A 21618-nucleotide genomic window follows, 5' to 3' on the forward strand; every position below is an offset into this window, starting at 1 on the left:
TGTGCTCTCTCTCTGACAAATAAATAAATAAAATCTTTAAAAAAAAATCCAACTTGGGGGGACACTTGGGTAGCTCAGTTGGTTGAGCGTCTGACTCTTGGTTTCAGCTCAAGTCATGATCTCAGGGTCAGGAGACTGAGTCCCGTGGTGGGGTCCATGCTCAGCCTGGCGTCTGCTTAAGACTCTCTCTCTCCCTCTCCCTCTGCCCCTCCCCCTGTTCACGCTCTCTCTCATTCTCTCTAAAATAAATAAATCTTAAAAAAAAAAGTTGACTCCATTAGACTATTGACTATATGAAGAAACTGGAGAAGGCTCAAGAAAAAGCCTGTGGCCCTTGACCAGGACAGCAACGTTATAAGACAAAGGCCATGGCAGGGAGAAGAAAAGATAGAATTAAGAAATGTGTAGAAGCCACAGGATTTGGTGATTCACTGAATTGTGGGGAAGATGGGAAGGGAAAGGGAGGAGTTGAAGATGACTTCTGGAGCCATCAGAGGTGTAGGAGGAAAACTGGTGTCGCGATGGCGAAGGAAGTAAAAGAGGATTGGTCAATAGTGACAGATTCCAGGGAATGACTGAACAAGGTAAAGATCAAACACCACCACCTTGATTCTGTAGTTGTAGATGATCTTTGCAGGAAAATTCTAGAGAAATGGAAGGAAGGTTATAATGGGTTGAAGAGTGAGCAAGAGGTAGGAAAGTAAAGGCAACAAATGTAGGCTCTTATCTTATGGAAATAGTATTTGGCTCCCAATGATTAATGACAGTTTCAAAGTAACACAAAGCAGACTGTATCCCAACCATTATTTGCTGGGGGAAAAGCCTGGGAAGGAAGGATATTTGTGGATGGATATTTGTGTCTATATGGGTGCTGAAGTAGACAGGAGACCAGATTTATTTACCCATGCCCAAGCCCTCAAGGAGCACTGTAGTCCTGAGGCCTAGAACTTGCCTATGTAAAGCAGGCATATCCTTTTAGGACTCACACCACCATCCTCCCAAACCTTGGGCCCTCTGGGAAGCAAGGGGACAGAACCACATAATACAGTTCAGAACTACCAAATGGGAACTTTCATCCATATGCATTCAGGTCCCTAGTATATTTTTGCATGCTCTTTTAAAGATGTGGAACTAGAGGAGGAGCCTGGCTAAGTCAGGGGAGCACGTGACTCTTGATCTTGGGCTGTGAGTTCCAGCCCCATGCTGGGCAGAGAGATTACTTAAAAAAAAAAAAAGTAGAGGACTGCCTGAGTTGCTCAGTTGGTTAAGTGTCCAACTCTTGATTTCGGCTCAGGTCAGGTCATGATTTCAGCATTGTAAGATGGAACCCCACATTGGGATCCACACTCAGTGTGGAGTTTGCTTAAGATTCTCTCCCTCTGGGCGCCTGGGTGGCTCAGTCGTTAAGCGTCTGCCTTCAGCTAGGGTCATGATCCCAGGGTCCTGGGATCGAGTCCCACATCGGGCTCCCTGCCTGGCAGGAAGCCTGCTTCTCCCTCTCCCACTCCCCCTGCTTGTGTTCCTGCTCTTGCTGTCTCTGTCAAATAAATAAATAAAATCTTAAAAAAAAAAAAAAGATTCTCTCCCTCTCCCTGTGTCCCCACCTCAAGCGTGCCTGTGCTCTCTCTCTCACAAAACAAAAAACAAACAAAAAGTGGAACTGAGCAATTTCAAGTTTAAGACTAGATATACTCCAGGAACTATAATCAGACATTTAAAAAATATATTTTTTTAAAGATTTTATTTATTTATTTGACAGAGACACAGCGAGAGAGGGAACACAAGCAGTGGGAATGGGAGAGGGAGAAGCAGGCTTCCCGCGGAGCAGGGAGCCCGACGCGGGGCTCGATCCCAGGACCCTGGGACCATGACCTGAGCCGAAGGCAGACGCTTAATGACTGAGCCACCTAGGTGCCCCTAAAAAATATTTTCTTGGAGGGCCTGGGTGGGCATCTGACTCTTGATCTCAGCTCAGGCTTTGATCTCAAGGTCATGAGTTCAAGCCCCAGTATGGAGCCTACTTAAAAAATAAAAAATAGGGGCGCCTAGCTGGCTCAGTCGTTAAGCGTCTGCCTTCGGCTCAGGTCGTGATCCCAGGGTCCTGGGATGGAGCCCCACATTGGGCTCTCTGCTCAGCGGGGAGCCGGCTTCTCCCTCTGCCTCTGCCACACCCCTGCTTCTGCCTCTGCCACACCCCTGCTTCTGCTCTCTCTCTCATAAATTTTTAAAAATCTTAAAAAAATTAAAAATACATAAATACATAAAAAATACCTTCTTGTCTTGCTAGGAATAGAAATACCTTCTAACATGTAAATCTAGTATTCAACTCTCAGATTTTCAGGAAATTTTCAGGAATTCAAAACGTACAAAGTAGAAGACTGCACAACTCATGTTGTTCAGCGGTGAAGGAGAGTTAGGCAGTGTTTGGAGAATGCAAGGTCCAGAAAGCGTAGATTACCACCAACCAATCCATTGATTCTAAGTGCAAATATTTTTTTGTTGTTGTTAGTAACTGGAAGTGTGGCCTGCCAGTGTCCAAGTGTCTTGCCCAGAGCAGTGGAGGCGGACACAAGGATGGAATCTAAGTAACAGCAAAGTTGGGAAGCAAGCTATTGGTTAGTGCTCATGACTGAAGCCTTGAACCCCTCTCTTCTGCCTGCTCTACTGCCCCCTCCCGGAAACACACATCCCCCCCACCCCGTAGAGTAGAAACAGGACGTGGGTCTCCAGTTTGCAAGGATTCGTGGGGCGGGGAGAGCAACTGGTTTTGGAGGGATGAAAAAGCGAAGCTGCTTTGTCTTCGCTTCACGTTTGGTGGGAGTAGAACAAACAGGACAATAAACAGGACAAGAAAACACTGGGACGTGGGTTTTGTGTAGGATGTGTTGGAACAGGTGTGGTAGCACCAAGTACTCCAGGGCTACATGAATCACATGTAGTAATCCAGCCGGCAGCCACTACATACCCATAAGCATGTCTGAGACAGTTTTATCCTACCACTCCCTCCTGCAACCTTCCCCACAACCCCCAAACCTCAGTGCCTACAGTTCCACCGTGGAAACGGTAGGAGTTCACAGAGGACTGGACTACTTCTTCCTCAACACTCCACCCATAGCTCCCAGCCCTGGTCCTGGGCACGCTGACGGTTCGTTGATCATTAAATTAACTGTTACGTGCATGGCAGGGCAGTTGAGAGGACGTTACTCCCCTAGCAGGCGCGGAAGGCAGATCCGCGCAAACACAGTCTCAAAAGACTGCGCAGCGGCCGTGAACGCGTTACGGCCACCGACGAACCAACCCGCCGATCTGGGCCGCCGCTCGCCCTCCAGGAGCACGCACCAGGGACCCGCCGCCCCGCCCGCTCTCCTTGCACCTCCCCGGACGGAAGCGGAAACGGCCTGCTGCGGTCTGGCTCCGGAAGCCGCTCTCCTTCGTCTTCCTCGTTGGTCTCCTGTCACAATGGCGCTGGCCGTCTTGCGGGTCCTGGAGCCCTTCCCGACCGAGGCACCCCCGTTGGCGGTGCTGCTGCCCCCCGGGGGCCCGTGGCCTGCGGCGGGGCTGGGCCTGGTGCTGGCCCTGCGGCCCGCAGAGGAGAGCCCCGCAGGGCCGGCGCTGCTAGTGGCGGCCCTGGAGGGGCCGGGCGCGGAGACCGAAGAGCAGGGTCCAGGGCCCCCGCAGCTGCTGGTTAGCCGCGCGCTGCTGCGGCTCTTGGCTCTGGGCTCCGGGGCGTGGGTGCGGGCGCGGCCCGTGCGGCGCCCTCCGGCGCTGGGCTGGGCGCTGCTTGGGACCCCGCCGGGGCCCGGGCTGGGACCGCGAGTCGGGCCGCTGCTGGTGCGGCGCGGAGAGGCCCTGCCAGTGCCCGGACCGCGGGTGCTGGAGACGCGGCCGGCGTTGCAAGGGCTGCTGGGCCCAGGGACGCGGCTAGCTGTGACTGAGCTCCGTGGGCGGGCCAAACTGGGTCAGGAGGCTGAGGACAACAGCCGGCCCCCACCCCCACCCGTGGTGTCCTCCTTCGCGGTTAACCGCACAGTCCGGCGACTCCGGGGAGTTCTGGGAGGGACTGGAGATTCACTGGGAGTTAGCCGGAGTTGTCTCCGTAGCCTGGGCCTCTTCCAGGGCGAATGGGTGTGGGTGACCCGAGCCGGAGAGTCGTCGAACACTTCCCAGCCACATTTGGCCAGGGTGCGGGTCCTAGAGCCTCGCTGGGACCTGTCTGAAAGGCTGGGACCCGGCTCTGGGCAGCCGGGAGAGCCCCTCGCTGACGGACTAGCCCTCGTGCCTGCCACTCTGGCTTTTAATCTCGGCTGTGATCCCCTGGAAGTGGGAGAGCTCAGAATTCAGGTAGGATACAAGACTGAGGTCAGGAATGCTCCCACTCCTTATTCCCTCTTCCTTATCTCAATTGAATTGGAAGAAGAGAGCTGTAGAATTTAGATCCCTTACTCCTTAGATCTTAATGTCTCTTAGTCTTATTTATCTATTCTCTATAATCAAAATAAAATCCTCCATGGTGTAGTGGTGCATGGGAAGGGCTTTCATCTATTCAAGGGGACAGTCATCCTCAAATTACCAGGTATATACAGTATATTAATCTACTTAATCAATTGTTTGAATTGCTACAGTGTATCCCGAATTGTTCTGAGTACTATGGAGGATGAAACGACATTTCTTTTGCTCATGCTTATCCTTGACTTCAAATTCCTTCCTGTTCTTCTAGCCTCATCTGTTAAAGTCCTACCATCCTTTCCTTCAAAGCCCATCTAAAGATGCCACCTTCTTCCCAAAGCCGTACATGATCTTACTGTATATTTAACATGACTTCTTTCTCCTACAGCATTTTGTACCTTTCTTAGGGCATTTATTTCTGTCCCGTTATGATTATGCACTCTGTCTAATCCTCAGTTATATATTGTAAATTCCTTTTTTTTTTTTAAAGATTTTATTTATTTATTTGACAGAGAGAGACACAGTGAGAGAGGGAACACAAGCAGGGGGAGGGTCAGAGGGAGAAGCAGGCTTCCCGCGGAGCAGGGAGCCCGATGCGGGGCTCGATCCCAGGACCCTGGGATCACAACCTGAGCCGAAGGCAGACGCTTAACGACTGAGCCACCCAGGCGCCCCTATATTGTAAATTCCTTAAAGGGGAGGGCTTGTTACTATCTTTAGTGCCTGGTATTTGATTTTAATATTTTGGTAAATATACCGAAGAGAAATTTTTGGTTTCTGCCTTTAAGGAGATTACTTCAAGAAGATCGTTGTATTTGGGGGCACAAATATAGTCTACTGTTTAATTAGGCACCTAGATGTATGGTTTAAACCTATACTGTCCAATATGGAAGCCACTAGCCACAGTGTGGCTTTTTAAATTAATTAAAACTAATAAAATTTAAAACTTGGTTCTTCGGTTGCTTCAGTTACGTGTCAAATGCTCAATAGCACGTGTAGGTAACATTTCTATCACTGTAGAAAGTTCTGTTAGCTAATGCTGGAATAGCCAATTAGTGCTATAAGATGTCAAGAAGGACATAAGATATGCATGGATGGGAGTCAGGTGTGGGTTTCCTTTCAAATGGAGGAAAAACTGGAGTCCTCAGACTGGAGCTCGTTCAGCTGAACCAACCCTTTCAGCTTCAGTGAGATCATATCCTTTTCCCACAACCTGAATTCAGTGTCCCCGCTAAATGTCCAATTAATATCAACTCCACTTGCTGCCTGGTGTCACTCAAAAGGACTTGTGGGAATTAAATGTCTTTACCACTTTCCTGGCTCAGGGTCAACTTAAAGGTATCGCAGAAAGGTTATTTGTACTGGGGCACCTTTTGGAGCTAGAGTCAGAAATCCTGGTGCCCATGAGAAGGAGAGGTTTCTGTATCTAGGGAAGATACAGGTATTCAGTTTGGCTACCTTAGGCCTCCCCTCCCACAGGCCTTGTGGTTAGAGGATGCAAATAGAAATATTGGCTGCTAAAGTTAAGGTAGGGCAGAGCCTGACTCCTTGGGAGAAGGTTATAAGGTGGTGCTTATTTCTCTAATAGAGGCACTTGGAAGGCTCCAGCACCCCTGAAGACAAAGGAAGCTGCTCAGTGCTGCCCGGGCCTCTGTTTGCCAAAGAGTTACACATCGAAATTGTGTCCTCTCCCCACTACAGCACCAACGGAAATTATGACCATGTTCTTTACCGGCACTTTCAGACACCCAGGTTAGCTGCTTACCGCTTTCAAGGAGGATAGCATCTCACCCTTGCTCTCCTCCTATCCCATGCCTTAGATTCAGGTCCCAGAGAGCCTCTGCCTTACTTTACAAAGCCGCATTTTAGGCAATGTTGTGGATAGATGCTTCTTGGTGTGGTAGGTGGTCAATAGAAGAGAAATTGGTACCATGAGGTGAATCTGGACAATCTAAACTGAGAAACCTCTTTGATATGAGAGGGCCCACAAAGAGCCAGGATCCTGCTTTGCCCCTCACTGCTCCCTGATTCCCCCTTTCTAGCCTTTCTGCCATTCCCTCCAGCTCATTCTAGGTCAGATGTGTTCTCTGGACAACTGCTTGGAATCTCTGGGTGGGCGGTAGGCCCTTATGGTCTGCAGGTTGGGAGTAGACATGCGGGGATGTGTCAGGCCCATGCTCTTGACTCTCACTGTGAGCTGACCAGGGCCACTGCTGTGTTGCAGGGCAGTCCAGGAAGGGGATGTTCTGTGTGTGCCAACAGTTGGGCAAGTAGAGATCCTGGAAGGAAGCCCAGAGAAACTGCCCAGGTATGCAGCTGCCTCTTACCCTACAGCTGGGATTCCTAACCTGGGTGCAAGAGTTCTATGATCCCCTCCCCACCAGTTGTGTGGAATAATTTTGCATATAAGAAAACTTGGTTGTCGTGTACATTTTTTAAAAGATTTTATTTATTTGATAGAGCAAGAGAGCACGAGCACGGGGGAGGGGCAGAGGGAGAGGGAGAAGCAGACTCTCTGCTGAGCAGGGAGCCCGGTGCGACTGGGGGCTCGATCCTAGGACCCTGGGATCATGACCTGAGCTGAAGGCAGATGCTTAACCGACTGAGACACCCAGGCGCCCCTGTCATTAACATTTTTCTAGAGAAACGGTAAATGCTTTCTTCAAGTTCTCAAATAGTCACGGGAACTGAAAAAAAGATTAAGAACCACCGCCTGCTGCCTTTGGGAGGTGTTTATCCTCAAATTGTTGTGTGGTTATAGGTAAAGGAAAGCATTAAGAAGTTTAAGGGCCTAGCCCAACATGAGATTCCTTGCTTTTCATTCTCAACCACAGGGTCGTTTGGGCCAGTTTTCAGGCCACACCTCCCATATACTCAACATAAGGAGACCCAGGCTTTGATTTCTGTGCTAATTAATGGTGTGTGCACATGCAGCTTTTCAATCCCATCTCCCAAAATGGGGGAGAGACAGATTGCTGCTGTCATTGAGAGGCCTTCTCTTTTTCCTTATTCTCAATAAAGAGTGAGAAATCAAGCATAAGTGACCCAAGCACCCAAAACAAGGAGTCCAACCTTTCTCCTCCCTCTAGACACTGATCATAGAGGTTCCATGTAAAATGGTGAGGCACAGAATTCAGAGACTGCTTGGGCTTTCTGGGAAGCGGGAGAATATGTAGCCTGATACCCCAGGACTGATTTCCTGTAGCATTGTACTAGAAGGAGAGCACAACTGATAGACACACTAATCCAACGTCCACAGGGGATTTCAGTGAGGTGGTGGGGCCAGCCAGAAGGAACTAAGGTGTAAGAGTTGGCATGCCCAAGGCCTCTGGCCTAGCCAGCCTGGGTCCTCTGCCAAGACAGATGCAGTTTAGAGTGCCTGATTCATCCTTGGTCAACATTCAGAGCTTGGTTCATTCAGAGCTGTGGTACCCATGTGAAGGGCCTGGTAGTACCCTTTGTAACCCCATTTAAGGCTCATGGCACCTCTTTGAGCTTTTCCAAATCTAATCTACAACTGGGGCCTGGTAGAAAATGCCAGGCTGATATGTATTAGTCACCTCCCACTTGTGTCTCCCATCTTAAATATAGCCAGTATCTACGAGCTAGCTTTGTGTAGGAAAACTACAGAATGCCCAGGCACTGGGCCCTTCTGAGACAGACGAGCAAGCCTGTTCTGTTCCTGGATCTCTGCTGTTCCAGCCCTGTAGAGACTGCCTCCCTCCTCTGGGTGCTAAGCACACAGTTCCTCCTCCTGAGCAGGTCCTGGAAAGTGAGGTTCAGGTGGGCAGGTGGGTCCAAGGACAGACAGAGATGGGTGCTTTAGCCCTCTTCCCCCAGACCTGGTCAGGGAGGCCTTGCTAGGAGGCTCCTATGATCCCTGGAATGGAATTCCAATGGTGGGGTAGCCTCTGCAGCTTCTTCCACGGTTCCCCTCTCCCAAGCAAGCCAGCAGGATTCCACTCCACTGTCTCCCATCTGGCTCTTGAGAACACAACCCAGCTTTCCCCAGCAATATCCAGATGTGTTCAAGAGGTCTGATCCTTGTAGTTACCGAGATGGTCCTACTGCTGTCCATGGAGAGGGCACTTCCCCCTAACCTCCCACAGTGCTGTTCTTCCTTGGATTCCACTGCTCACCATGTACACTGTGACTCAGGATCGAGATGCCAGGTTCCATGTAAAATGGTGAGGCCTGGTAGATTTCTACCAGTTGGATAGAAGTACCCACTGTTCATTTATACTGAATAACAGTAAGACACAGGCTTCCTTATGTTCCACTTTTTATCACGATAACTGCCTACCCTAATAATTGTGAGAATTCATAATACCAATCTGGTATGCTTCTCCCCTCCACCTGGAGTTATTCCCACACACCCCACTTTGCTGCCAAGAGTAAGCAGCTTTATGAATGAGACAATGTGAACAAAGGAATTTGCACCGGCTGGAACTTAAAAAGGCCCAAGTTATAGTCTGGGCCAAGTGATTGCCTTTCCACCTGAGGATTAAAGAGGGGAGTAGTTCATCATTTCTTTTCTGGAAGATTGGGCTAGTCACTACTACCTGCTCCCCACTCTCTTCTCCCTTCGTAAGTTGAGTAGCCCCAGCTCACTCTGAGACTAGCCAGTGAACGCATAGCCCTGTTATGGCTGGGGGAGCTTTCAAAAAATGCAGATGCCTGGGCCCCACCCCAGACCTATTGGAGCAGAGTCAAGGTGAGGCTGGGGCCTGTGCAGTCTTTTCATTTTTTAGAAAGGAGAGAAAAATGCTAATTTAAAAAATTGAGGTGCCTGGCTGGCTTAGTAGAGCATGCAACTCTTGATCTCAGGGTCACGAGTTTGAGCCCCACATTGGGTGTAGAGTTGCTTTTTTAAAAATTGAGATCTAATTCACTTTTAATGTGTACAATTCAGGGGCTTTTACTATATTCATAAGGTTATGCAACCAACACCACTATTGAATTCCAGAACATTTTCATCCCCCCAAAACCCTTTTCCATTAGCAAACCCTACTCCATCCTTCCCTCAGCCCCCAGCAATTACCAATCTGCTGAATGGAATCATACAATATGTGGGAGATGTTGCTTTTCAAAAGTCTCACAGGTAATTCTAATGTGCAGCCAAATAGAGAATTAATCATTAGATGTCTTTAATAAGGAATCTGCAATTCGATTTTGTGGATTATTGGATAAGAGCCAAGGGACTCTTCCTGCTGAGGTTTTGGAAGGCCTTGGGAGGTATGAATTGGAAGGGAAGACTGTATTCTGAAGCCAGTGAAAATGGTCCGATGATCATTGCTTAGCGCAGCTGTGGCTTCTCCCACTGCAATGGGCGGGAAGGCCATTTACCTGGAGAAACACATCCCAACACTCTGATGGTTGTCATGAGGGATGTGGAGGACACTTAGAGCTCCTGCCCTCAAAATGTGTCGGAGCCATGTGCTCTTTTACACCCCTCCTCCCCTCCCCTTCCTCACCCCCTGCCATGTCTAGGGGCAGTTATTCATGCTGCTCTTGAGTTTGTCCCTGTGGTCGACCTCTATGATTGAGACAGCCACCTCATCCTTAGGGAGGGGTGTATGTGGGCTCTGGGTCTGCAGCTCATTGGGCTTCTTTCCTGCAGGTGGCGGGAGATGTTTTTTAAAGTGAAGAAAACTGTTGGGGAAGCTCCGGATGGGCCAACCAGCGCCTACTTGGCAGACACCGCTCATACCTCTTTGTACTTGGTGAGGCCTTGGGGATGGGACTAGACCTGGGAAAAGGAACAGAAACAGCTTCCAGACACTAAAGCTTCCTCCCACCTTTCACAGGTGGGCTCTACCCTGAGCCCTGTCCCAAGGCTCGCTTCAGGAGAATCCACTCCCTGGAATAGCTTGTCTCCTCCGGGACTGGAGACCTTGGTGACTGAGCTCTGTGCTGCCCTGAAGCCTCGCCTCCAGCCAGGGTGAGTGAGGCCGCAGCCTCAGTGCGGGGGAGAGGCCTGCTCGGAACATCTCCGGACAGGCAGTGGGCCGGACAAGCAGTTCCTAATGCGCTGGCCAGTGTCAGGTTGGTGGACCTCCCTCAAACCAGTATGCCCAGGCCGCTAGCCCATGTCCTTCCCGTAAGCAAATTCCTAGGCTCCTTTCTGGGGATAACCTCCAGCCTTCAAGGTTGACTGTGGAAGAAGAATCTCCACCAGGGACAGCTATCTCTGAGACTGCCCTTCCCCTTGGGGAGCCCACTAGCCATTCTGGCCTTCACCACCCTTGCCCCAAAAGCTAACGTTCCTCATACCACTGGCCTACGTGTAGACACAGACCCTCCCCTAATTCCTCTCCATATGATCCAGACCAGACATAGCAGTCAAGGCTTTACTGAAGGCAGTGATGAGAAAGGGAACTGTCCCGGCTGCTGGATGCGCTCCGCGCCCCTGCCAGGGCACCCCAGGTGGTAGGCGAGCTACGGCACCAGCCCTGGAGGAGGAGGGAGGCCGCCAGGAGAGAGAGGGTGCCTGCTTTCTCGATCCACGGGTCCCTCTGTTCCTGGGGGCTCTTCAGTTTGAGCAGAATGGAGAGGACAAGTGTCTGCTCTCTGGTTGCAGAGGTGCCCTGTTGACAGGAACCAGCAGTGTCCTTCTCCGGGGTCCCCCCGGCAGTGGCAAAACCACAGCTGTCACTGCAGCCTGCAGCCGCCTTGGGCTCCACCTCCTGAAGGTGAGGGTACCTGGTGAGGTGAAGCCCAGATTCTCCCTCTCCCCTCTCCCTTCTGGCCACCAGCCTGGCCCCGGCACCGGAGTAGGTCAGACATATTCCCGTGATTCTCAGCTACAAAAAGATGCTTGCTTGCCGCTTGCTTGCTTTTTTAAAGATTTTTTTTTTTATTTACTTGACAGAGAGATAGAGCAGGAACACAAGCAGGGGGAGTGGGAGAGGGAGAAGCAGGCTCCCTGCCGAGTAGGGAGCCCGACGCGGGGCTCGATCCCAGGACCCTGGGATCATGACCTGAGCCCAAGGCAGACGCTTAACCAACTGAGCCACCCAGGCGCCCCCGAAGGCAGACTCTTTAACGACTGAGCCACCCAGGCGCCCCGAAAAGATGCTTTCAAAAAGGAAGGGGTTTGAAGACTGTGATGGGCAGTCCAGGGAGTGAGGTTGGGGTAAAGAGGAGGTAGGACTTAGCCGGTGCTACTGCCCCCCATCTCTGCCCTCTAAAACAAGGTGGCCTGCATCTTCTTCTGGCCCCTCTCCCTGCCCTTCCTGCCTCCGTCACACCTGCCCTTTGCTCACAGACCACTGGGGCCCCGTCCCCAGGTGTCCTGCTCTAGCCTCTGTGCAGACAGCAGCGGGGCTGTGGAGACGAAGCTGCGGGCTGTCTTCTCCCGGGCCCGGCGCTGCCGGCCTGTGGTTCTGTTGCTGACAGCTGTGGACCTTCTGGGCCGGGACCGTGATGGGCTAGGTGAGGATGCCCGTGTGGTGGCCACGCTGCGTCAGCTCCTCCTTGATGAGGAGCCCCTCGCCAGGTATGGCACAGAGCTGGGTCTGTGAAAGGGCAGGCCCCCACCTCTCTGCAGCCTTTGTCCCCTCCTCCTCAGTGGCTCCTCAGACATCCCGCCCGTTGGGCTGTCCTCCGGACAGTCCTGAGCTGAGGAGCTTGGGGTATCCAGAGGGGCGGGGAGTGCAGTCCCTAGTATTTCGTGGGGAGCACTACGTCAGAGAAAAAGCACAGCCTCTACCCTCGGTGAGCTCCCTGTGTGTGTGGGGGGGGCACAGGTCCCCCTCTCGAGGTGTGCCGATGGAGCCCCAGGCAGGAAGTTTTGGGGCGCTCACCTCCCTCCCCCATGCCCGCACCCACCCACCTCCCTGCCTCGTGACGAGACAGCACTCAGGGGCCGCCAGCCGCACTCTGGCCCTCAGCACCCCTCTGTGTCTGCAGCTGCCCGCCCCTGATGGTCGTGGGCACCGCAAGCCAGGCCCGGGACATGCCCGCCGACGTGCAGACAGCGTTCCCTCATGAGCTGGAGGTGCCCGTGTTGTCAGAGGGGCAGCGGCTCAGTGTCCTGCGGGCCCTCACCGCCCACCTCCCTCTGGGCCAAGAGGTGAACCTGACGCAGCTGGCACGGCGGTGTGCGGTGAGTGCCGAGGCAGGGGACCCCCCCCAGTCCTGCTGCCCTGCCCGTGGGGGCTTCAACCCTGGGCCGTTAATCCCACTGGGGGACCGGCCCCCTGAGGGTCCCTGCCTACTGTGCCCCGCTCACGTGCCCTCTGCTGTGGTTCCCCAGGGCTTCGTCGTAGGGGATCTCTATGCCCTTTTGACCTACAGCGCCCGGGCAGCCTGCACCAGGGTCAAGAACTCGGGGTGAGGAAACTGGGCACAGGAGGGAAAAGGAGGCAAGAGGAAATACGGGTGGGGCTGGGGTGGGGGGAGGAGGAGCCAGGAGCCTGATGGGGAGGAGGCTTTCGGTGAGGTCCCCCAGAGGTCTCCCTGGGTTTGTCTTTGCAGGCTGGCAGGTGGCTTGAGTGAGGAGGAGGAGGGGGAGCTCTGTGCTGCCGGCTTTCCTCTCCTGGCTGAGGATTTCGGGCAGGCACTTGAGCAGATGCAGACAGCCCACTCCCAGGCCATTGGAGCCCCCAAGGTAGAGACTCCAGGTCCTCCGAGGTAGGACAGGAGCTCTTTCCACCACCCTGTCCCCAACCACACACTGTCCATCTCTTAGATCCCCTCAGTGTCCTGGCATGATGTGGGCGGGCTGCAGGAGGTGAAGAAGGAGATTCTGGAGACCATTCAGCTCCCTCTAGAGCACCCTGAGCTGCTGAGCCTGGGCCTCAGGCGCTCAGGTCTTCTGCTCCATGGTCCCCCCGGCACGGGCAAGACCCTCCTGGCCAAGGCAGTAGCCACTGAATGCTGCCTCACCTTCCTCAGGTGGCGAGGGGGTGTGGAAGGGGTGGTGGGCAGACTGGGAGCTGCAGCAGGCTGGGGAGCAGGCGGGGCTGGCTGACAGGTCAGTTTGTGTTTATGCATCTGACGAGTCTCATCCTCTCCCTCAGCGTGAAGGGGCCTGAGCTCATCAACATGTACGTGGGTCAGAGTGAGGAGAACGTGCGAGAAGGTGAGTGAGGAGGGGCCAGGCTTCTAGCCCTTGCCAAACCCTTGGGCCCTTGTGCTGCCCACCCCCCGGTGGCTCCTGGTCTTTCCACCGTCTCGTGGTCCTTTCTCCAGAGGACCTGCCCAGGGTGGCCTAGTGCCTGGAGTGGTGAATTGTCACTCCTGGCTTCCCCTCCTCCATCGCCTGACTTCAGATCCCCCCTGAGCTTCCCCCTCCTGTGGGTCCCTTTCTCTCCTCAGTGTTTGCCAGGGCCAGGGCTGCGGCTCCGTGCATTATCTTCTTTGATGAGCTGGACTCGCTGGCCCCAAGCCGGGGGCGAAGTGGAGACTCTGGAGGTGTGATGGACAGGTAGGGGTCTGAACCAGATTGGAGTCTGGGGTCCAAGACGGAGGGATGGGAGACAGGTTGCAGCAGTCTTCAGAGCCCAAAGAGTTCCTGCCATTCCAGTTCCGAAACAGTGTAACAGCAGAGGGGGGGGCCGTGGAGTCAGGTGGGGAACACTGAGGAGAACAGGGGGGCCTGCGTGGAGGGGTCTACAGGGCACAACCACACAGGCAGCCCCGTGGAGAAGGCCTGCAAGGAGGGGCCCCACAGGTAGGGCAGAGGCTGGGGAAGGGCCAAGGACTCTCTGGCCTCCATATCCTCACTTGCAGGGTGGTGTCTCAGCTCCTGGCTGAGCTGGATGGGCTTCACAGCACTCAGGATGTGTTTGTGATTGGAGCCACCAACAGACCAGACCTCCTGGACCCTGCCCTTCTGAGGCCTGGCAGGTGTGCGCCCCGTACCTCTCACCTCTACTGCGCCCTTCTGGGCCTGGCCCTTTACCCCCATCCTGTGCCTCCTCCACCGTCACGCTGGGCTCCCTGACACTTACGCCTGCCTGTTTCCCTAAAGATTTGACAAGCTGGTGTTTGTGGGGGTGAGCGAGGACCGCGCCTCCCAGCTACGTGTTCTAAGTGCCATCACACGCAAGTATGCCCCATTAGGGGGAGACTCCCAAGGGGCTTGGGCCTTGGGATGGTTAGGGGGATAAATGCAACATGCAGAATAAGCTGGTCGGGGATGCCTTTTGACAGACTAAAGACTGCGTTTCTTTCCTCTATCTGTGCAACAGATTCAAGCTAGAGCCCTCTGTGAGCTTGGTGAACGTGCTGGATCGCTGCCCTCCCCAGCTGACGGGTGCAGACCTCTATTCCCTCTGCTCTGATGCCATGACAGCTGCCCTCAAACGCAGGCTCCGGGACCTGGAGGAAGGTGAGCTGTTTGCCAGCCCCGGAGGTCACTCAGAAAGCTAATGGGAACCAGGTCTGCTCCTGGATATCAGAGGAGGAACTGTTGACATTTGGGGGCCTCTGGGCAAGCAGATGCCCACCCCAGGGCCTTCCCCTCCTCGGACGCAGACCACAGCCTCTGTTGCCCCCTTGCCACCCCCCAGGGCTGGAGCCTGGGAGCGCGGCACTGCTCCTCACCATGGAGGACCTGCTGCAGGCTGCTGCCCGGCTGCAGCCCTCGGTCAGCGAGCAGGAACTGCTGCGGTACAAGCGCATCCAACGCAAGTTTGCTGCCTGCTAGGAGCCTCCCGCGATCCGGGACCCTGCCCGCAAGGGCTGAAGGTACTTAGGTTATTCCCACAGACGCCCGAGAGCAAAGGGCTCCTTCTCTGCATACTGCTGTTGCACCCAAAGGCTGCCTAACTCCAGGAGACCCCCTCGGTGCTGAGTAGCCCCACAAGAGCTCAGAGGGCGTCATCCCCTGCCTACCTGTTTGTCCTTCCAGGCCAGCTCCGGCTCCAAGACTAAAGACCCTCTGCTCAGGAGGAGGAACTTGGGCCTGGAGGGAGCTCTGGGGATTGCTCCCCACCCCCACCCCCGAGTCTTGGCTGAAAATAAAGTATATGCTGCCCCCTGCTGGTTGTGGTCTGAAAGGCTGGAGCGTGGAAGAGCAAGCTTGTGGAAGGAGTAAGCCCCAGGGGAGGGCACCTCGGGGAGCTCGAGCCTTTTGACAGAAACACAAGGCATGCGGGGACTGAAAAAGGCACAGACTGTATTGCTCACACTTCCATTTGCCTGAACCCAAATCCCTGCACCCGCAGCAGCGGTCTGCCCCTCCCCACACCCCAGGATCTGTGCTGGGGGCTGGCCTTGGTATGGGGCTGCTAGCCCCCACCTCCCCAGCCAGATCTGGCAGTGCCTGGGCAGAGGGTTGTAGGAGCTGAGGCCACAGTCAGCGCTCAGTCCGTCCTCTTGAGCACATGGATGAAATAGCAAGGAATGTAGGCCTGGCCCGGCTTGTAAGGCTTGAAGTCGCCCAGGACGCTGTGCTGGCACTTGCCCCCGAAGGCTGCTCGGAGCAACTCCGTGAAGGAAGCCAAACAGTGTGGGTAGTAGGAGAGCCGGAACTTACTGCAACAGAGCCCCCAAGCAGCCATGAGGACTGGTGGCCTCAGCACCACCCCCCTTCACCCCCCTGCCGAGCCCAGTGGGTACCTCAAGCCGGGAGAACCATCCTGGCCAGCCCCCGGCACCTGCACTGTATAGTCCAGGGTCACCATGTGGGCTTTGTTGTTCACTGTCAGCACAGATGTGGTGATGTCCTTGGTCAAGTCACTCTGTAGGCGGTGGTGCAGGCGGCATTAACCTCTGCAACCCCCATGCGGCCTGGACCCCGGGATCACATCCCCCATTCTGGGCCTCCCACCCCCAGGGACCCCACCTTATAGTAGATGTTCTTTCCTGGGGGTGCACAGCCTGTGCTGAGGATGTGGTCGTAGTTGCGATGATCGATGACCAGCAGGCCCCCTGGCCGCACCATGCTCGCGATGTTCTTCAGCGCCAGCCGGTGCTCGCTCTGGTCTCCTGAGCTCCGGGCAGGGGCAGAGAGGCTGCGTCTGCTGAGGGCCCCGAGCTCCAGCCTCCCTCCCAGCTTTCTCCTCCCTGGGGATACTGACGCCAAGGCAGAGAGGAGCAGAAAACGAGAGTCTGCTCTGGCAGGAGAGCGGGCACCTAGGGGGTCTGTGGAAAGAGGTATAGTTCAAAGCAAGGGCCAGGCTCCAGGCCACACCCTGTCTCACCTTTGCAGTCTGGCAGGTGGGCAAAACTGTTTCCAAGGCAGATGACAGCATCGAAGCCACCCCCTGGTGGCTGGGGCACATCTTTGTCCAGAGTCATCCAGTTGGCTTCTTCGATGACTGGGACCAGGAAGGGGAAGAGGGGTCAGGATGGCACCACGGCCCCAGCAGTACCCACCTCCACCAAGTGCAGCCCTGTCTCAGTTTCCCCTTAAAGACACGTGGGGACTCCCCATCCAGTTAGGGGGAGGGGATTACGGATATGGAGCATGAAGGGAAGGAGGGGTCAAGGGGGGAGGAAGCTGTGATTGAGAAGAAAGGCTCTGCGCTTACCGGTTTTTATTTGGGAAAAGGGAGAAGACACTACAGACATCATTAAAACTAGCCCCGCATTACCAGATACCTCATTCTGGTGCCTAAGCCTCCCTTTCCAGGGAAAGTAATTTTGCTGTTCCCTTAAGGAAAACAAGCACGCCGGCACAGGAGCTAAAGGAGCCCAGGGCGGGAAGCACCGCGGCCCAGGGTGATGGGCAGGGAGGGCCTGACTGGACCTGCGTACCCCACTTGTCGAAGGCTGGCTCGTGCCGCCGGTTCCAGCGCTCTTTAAGCGCGTACTTGAGCATCTTGTCACTGGCGTCCACGCTGGTCACGCTGAAGCCCTCTTCCACCAGCATGATGGAATCCACCCTGGGCAGGGCCGGAGGGGAGAGGCAGAGAGGGGCAGTCAGGGGGCCTGGGAAGGCAAGGAAGAGGCCCTGTGCTGGACACTTCCGTCTTGAGTCCTTTCCTCCTCTTCCTCGCCCCAGGCCCTCTCCACTAACCTCAAACGAGGTTCCTCACGTCGGTGCCTTACCACCAGGTAGCAACTTTTTGGTTTTGTTTTTTTAGCACCCGTTCAGAGCCAGGCACTCTATCAGTGCGCACTAAGCCTCGTGGCAACCCTGTGCGGTAGGCGGTGTTAGCCCCGCTTTGAGAGATGGGGCAGCCTGCGGCCTCTGGGATCGAGGAACCCGCGCTCGGGAAGGTAGTATAGCCTGACCCTAACCACCGCGGGTCTGAGTCTCCTCTCCGCTAGGTAGAGGGCCTTCGCCCCTCTGAAGCAGGTTTTCGACAGCCGTAAATGGGATATCACTCCTTACCTCGTGAGGTTTTGTAAGGACCTTAAGAATTGGTGTAAAGACAGCTCCTGGCACAGCGCGTGGCGCGGGCAAATATTGAACGAATGTTAACTGTTAACACTGCCCAAGGCCATCACTGGGGAGCAATGCCAGAGCTGGGGCCCGTGAGAGCTTCGTCGGTCTGGCCGCAAAGCCCGGCCTACGCGTCGCCCCGAGGAGCCGGCCGTCCCCACCCTGAGTCCCCACCCTGCGGTGCCCACAGCCCCCTCGCACCCTGGGTGTCCTCGGCCCTGCCTCCCGCCCGCTCTACCCCGCGGGCCCCCCGCCCCCGCCGGCTGCGGGTCGCCGGTGGAGGCTGCTCCCCCCCCCGCGGCCATCCGCCGCCCCCCCCCCCCCGCCCCGGCTCACCCGGTGCCGCAGGCCACGTCGAGCACCCGCTGGCAGCCGTGCTGGCGCAGCAGCCCGAGCAGCCAGGCCTTGTACTCGGCCGTGCGGCTGCGGGTGTCCCCGATGTAGAGCTGCCACACGCGCGCCGCCTCTCCGTCCGCGTACTGGTCCGGTAGCCCCTCGGCAGCCACCCCCAGGGAGCGGGTACGGTACACGCTATCCACCATCCTGCCGCGCGCCTGGCTCGGCGGCCGGGCCGCTCCGCATTTATGGAGTACGGCCCTGGCAGAGGCCGGCCGCCCCACCTGCCCAATGGCAGGTGAGCGCGGGGACACGCCCCTGCTGGGCTCGCGGCCTCGGGGAGGGCTCTGCGGGGCAATCGGAACCAGCCCTTCTCGCCGGCGGGAAGAGCCAGCCCTCTGGGCGACCCCCTGGCGGGAAAGGGCCCTCCCAGCCCCCCAGCCCCTTAAGCCCGGCCTCAGGAGGACCGGGGAGGGGCCCGCAGAGCGGGGGGCAGTAAGATCGCCCACTCCACAGCCACCTAAGCTGGAGAGAAAGGAAAGAAAACTTCCCAGTCCACACAGAGCTCAGCGCCTCGGACTGGACCGTCCCCAAGTGAAGGAAGGTATCAGCATATCTAAAGAAGGATTGTCCGCTGCAGGAGGCCCTCGTCAGCCAGGAAAGGCAGGAATAGGGTGTATCTGGGGATAATGCTAGTCTGGCCACCCAAGTCCAGGAGCAGTTCTGGCCCAGCGGATCATCTGCCCACCTGGAGGCAGGCGTTCCCCTGTCGTGGAGGTAACGCATGAAGCTTTTCCCTGAGTCGGCTAAGGCGAGGTCGGCCCTTTCCTCCCAATTCTTCACCGACAGGCAGGCTGCTAAGCACTATTTACTGTTTCAGGACCCTGTTTGAAACCCACCATCACCACAAAAAAAAAAAAAAAAAAAAAAAAAAAAAATTTAAATAATGAATAAATAAACATAAAAATAAAAATCTCAATTTTTTTTTAAAAAGATTTTATTTTTAAGTAATCTCTGCACCAAACATAGGGCTGGAACTCACAATCCTGAGATCAAGAATTGCATGCTTTGGGGCGCCTGGGTGGCTCAGTAGTTAGGCGTCTGCCTTTGGCTCGGGTTGTGATCCCAGGGTCCTGGGATGGAGACCTGCATCAGGCTCCCTGCTCGGTGGGGAGTCTGCTTCTCCCTCTCCCTCTGCTTGTGTGCTCTCTCTCCTTCTCTGTCAAATAAATAAAATCTTAAAAAAAAAAAAAAAGAATCGCATGCTTTACTGTGACTGAGCCAGCCAGATGCCTCTAAAAGTTTGTTATCTTTAAAATTTTGGGGGGGCGAGGGGCAGGGGGAGAGGGAGAGAGAATCTCAAGGAGGCTCCATGCCCAGTGCAGAGCCGGACACTGGCTCCATCTCATAGCCCCTGAGATCATGTCCCCAGCCAAAATCATGAGTTGGGCACTTAACCGACTGAGCCACCAGGGCACCCCTAAAACTTTTAGGTTTTTTTGTTTTTTGTTTTTTTAAAGATTTTATCTATTCACTTATTTTAGAGAGAGGCAACGGGACAGAGTGCAGGAGGGGGCGGTGGGTGGAGAACGAGAGGAGGGAGAGGGACAAGCGGACTCCTCACTGAGCACAGAGCCCCACGTGCGGCTCGGCTTGAGCTCACCACCCTGAGATCATGACCTGAGCCAAAATCAAGAGTTGGCTGCTTAACTATCTGAGCCAGCCAGGCACCCCTAAAAGTTTTAATTTTGTAAACACTATCTGCTTTCGACAGAAGTACCCAAGGGTGGGAAGTCCAGGCTTAGGGGTAGAAATGCTTGGTGCCCTTGCTGTTATATTGCTCACTGTCACTTCATAAATTGGCTCCTTGGTTTGGTTAGTGTACCTCTACCCTTCTTCCCCAAAGCAGAAGGTCTCTTCCTAGGACAAGATCCTGGACTGGGGTGGATTCAGCAATATGATGCCCCCAGTGAGGCCCAAGACAGCGAGAACAGACTTCCCCACCTATCTTTGTTCTTCTGGCTTCAGAAGGAGCTAAATATGGAATGTAGAATGAAGGAGGCTCCCCTCTGCTCACCTTTTCACTATCTGTAGAATCTAGGAGCTGAAGGAACCCCAAAGATTATATAATCATTCTTAACTTTCTATTTTTAGCACACAGACTGCCTCAAATGGGCCTGCCTTGCCCAAGTAATGGAGTCTTGTGCTCATGCTGACCCTATAGACAGGTCTTTGGCAACAGGATGAGAAGGGCACAGTACCGGGAATCACAAATATATAGATAAGTGGCCTAGGGCAATTTATTATTCTTTCCCTTACTACCGCTTTCTTTTCCATTTACTTTTTTTTAAAGATTTTATTTATATATATGTATATTTTTTTTTATTTTTTTAGAGAGAGAGGGAGGGGGGAGGGGCAGAGAGGCAGAGGGAGAGGGAGAATCCCAAGCAGGCTTCACACCCAGCGTGGAGTCCCATGCAGGGCTCTATCTCACAACCCTGAGATCATGACCTGAGCAGAAATTAAGAGTCGGAGGCTTTTTTTTTTTTAAAGATTTTATTTATTTATTCATGAGAGACAGAGGGAGAGAGAGAGAGAGAGAAGCAGAGCGAGAAGCAGGCTCCCAAGGAGCAGGGAGCCCGATGCAGGACTTGATCCCAGAGTCCTAGGATCATGACCTGAGCCAAAGGCAGATGCTTAACCATCTGAGCCACCCAGGCGCCCAAGAGTCGGAGGCTTAACTGACTGAGCCACCCAAGTGCCCCCTGTTCTCAATATTTAAAGACAAGACAATTCCCAGGAACTTTTTCTTGTCCAGAAGTGATTTCAGCCCTTATTTTTCTCTTACCCGTTTTAAAACAAAGTTGTTTGAATTTTTGGCATAATGCACACCTCTGAATGTTTGTATAACATTTTTGTGATTGGTTTGCAGCCTTTAGAGGCTAAAGGCCATACTCTCCATACTGATAAGGAATTTTATTTAAATATTTGGCTTTTATTTAAATATTGATGCTTACAATTTTTGAGAAATATAATTTTACCCACAGAGCCATAATATGATTTTTTAAAATAAAATGAATACTGGTGGTAAATTTGGATTTAAAAAAATAATAAAGGTTTGAGTAGCTTGTAAGTGTACTTTCCATTTGAAAGACAAGATTTTTGTTCTAAAGTTAATAATTATTTGATTCTTGGGCGCCTGGGTGGCTCAGTTGGTTAAACGACTGCCTTCGGCTCAGGTCATGATCCTGGAGTCCTGGGATCGAGTCCCACATCGGGCTCCCTGCTCAGCAGGGAGCCGGCTTCTCCCTCTGACCCTCTTCCCTCTCGTGCTCTCTATCTCTCATTCTCTCTCTCTCTCAAATAAATAAAATCTTTAAAAAAATAATAATTATTTGATTCTTTTCTCATCCAGAGGCATTTAAAAAAATGTCAACATCATAACACACATGACATTTCATGGGCCTTTTTTCTTTCTTTCTTTCCTTTCTTTTTTA

The 21618-nt window shown here is 53.8% G+C and overlaps 2 protein-coding genes across 4 annotated transcripts; one reads left to right on the plus strand and one right to left on the minus strand.

Moving 5' to 3' along the window:
• The first annotated feature begins 3413 nt into the window (after window positions 1-3413).
• On the plus strand, window positions 3414-15438 carry PEX6 (peroxisomal biogenesis factor 6). Of its 3 annotated transcripts, XM_028097758.2 has the most exons (18): window positions 3415-4341; window positions 6035-6198; window positions 6671-6754; window positions 10067-10169; window positions 10254-10387; window positions 11027-11138; window positions 11736-11944; window positions 12358-12553; window positions 12704-12780; window positions 12925-13057; window positions 13139-13344; window positions 13470-13531; window positions 13768-13876; window positions 14182-14298; window positions 14423-14500; window positions 14643-14782; window positions 14964-15141; window positions 15305-15438. In XM_028097758.2, exons 1-17 carry the CDS (start codon window positions 3460-3462, stop codon window positions 15098-15100), a joined length of 2943 nt encoding a protein of 980 aa, XP_027953559.1. In that variant the 5' UTR covers window positions 3415-3459; the 3' UTR covers window positions 15101-15141; window positions 15305-15438. The 3 variants fall into 3 exon arrangements, with proteins under 3 accessions (XP_027953560.1, XP_087880105.1, XP_027953559.1); XM_028097759.2 differs by lacking the exon at window positions 13139-13344 and having other exon boundaries at window positions 3414-4341; window positions 12925-13080; XM_088023979.1 differs by lacking the exon at window positions 6035-6198 and adding an exon at window positions 5730-5862 and having other exon boundaries at window positions 3414-4341; window positions 6676-6754; window positions 14964-15393.
• Window positions 15439-15568: 130 nt separating this feature from the next.
• GNMT (glycine N-methyltransferase) lies at window positions 15569-18395 on the minus strand. The gene is made up of 6 exons (XM_028097705.2): window positions 18122-18395; window positions 17155-17282; window positions 16599-16715; window positions 16241-16383; window positions 16015-16136; window positions 15569-15930 (listed from the first exon to the last, which is right to left on the minus strand). The coding sequence occupies exons 1-6, from the start codon at window positions 18325-18327 to the stop codon at window positions 15759-15761; spliced, it is 888 nt and encodes a 295-aa protein (XP_027953506.1). The 5' UTR covers window positions 18328-18395; the 3' UTR covers window positions 15569-15758.
• Window positions 18396-21618: the final 3223 nt, after the last annotated feature.

The sequence above is a fragment of the Eumetopias jubatus genome, unplaced genomic scaffold (assembly GCF_037043125.1).
Source record: "Eumetopias jubatus isolate StellerSeaLion01/CBP00866 unplaced genomic scaffold, mEumJub1_p1.0 scaffold_6, whole genome shotgun sequence".
NCBI classification, from domain to species: domain Eukaryota; kingdom Metazoa; phylum Chordata; class Mammalia; order Carnivora; family Otariidae; genus Eumetopias; species Eumetopias jubatus.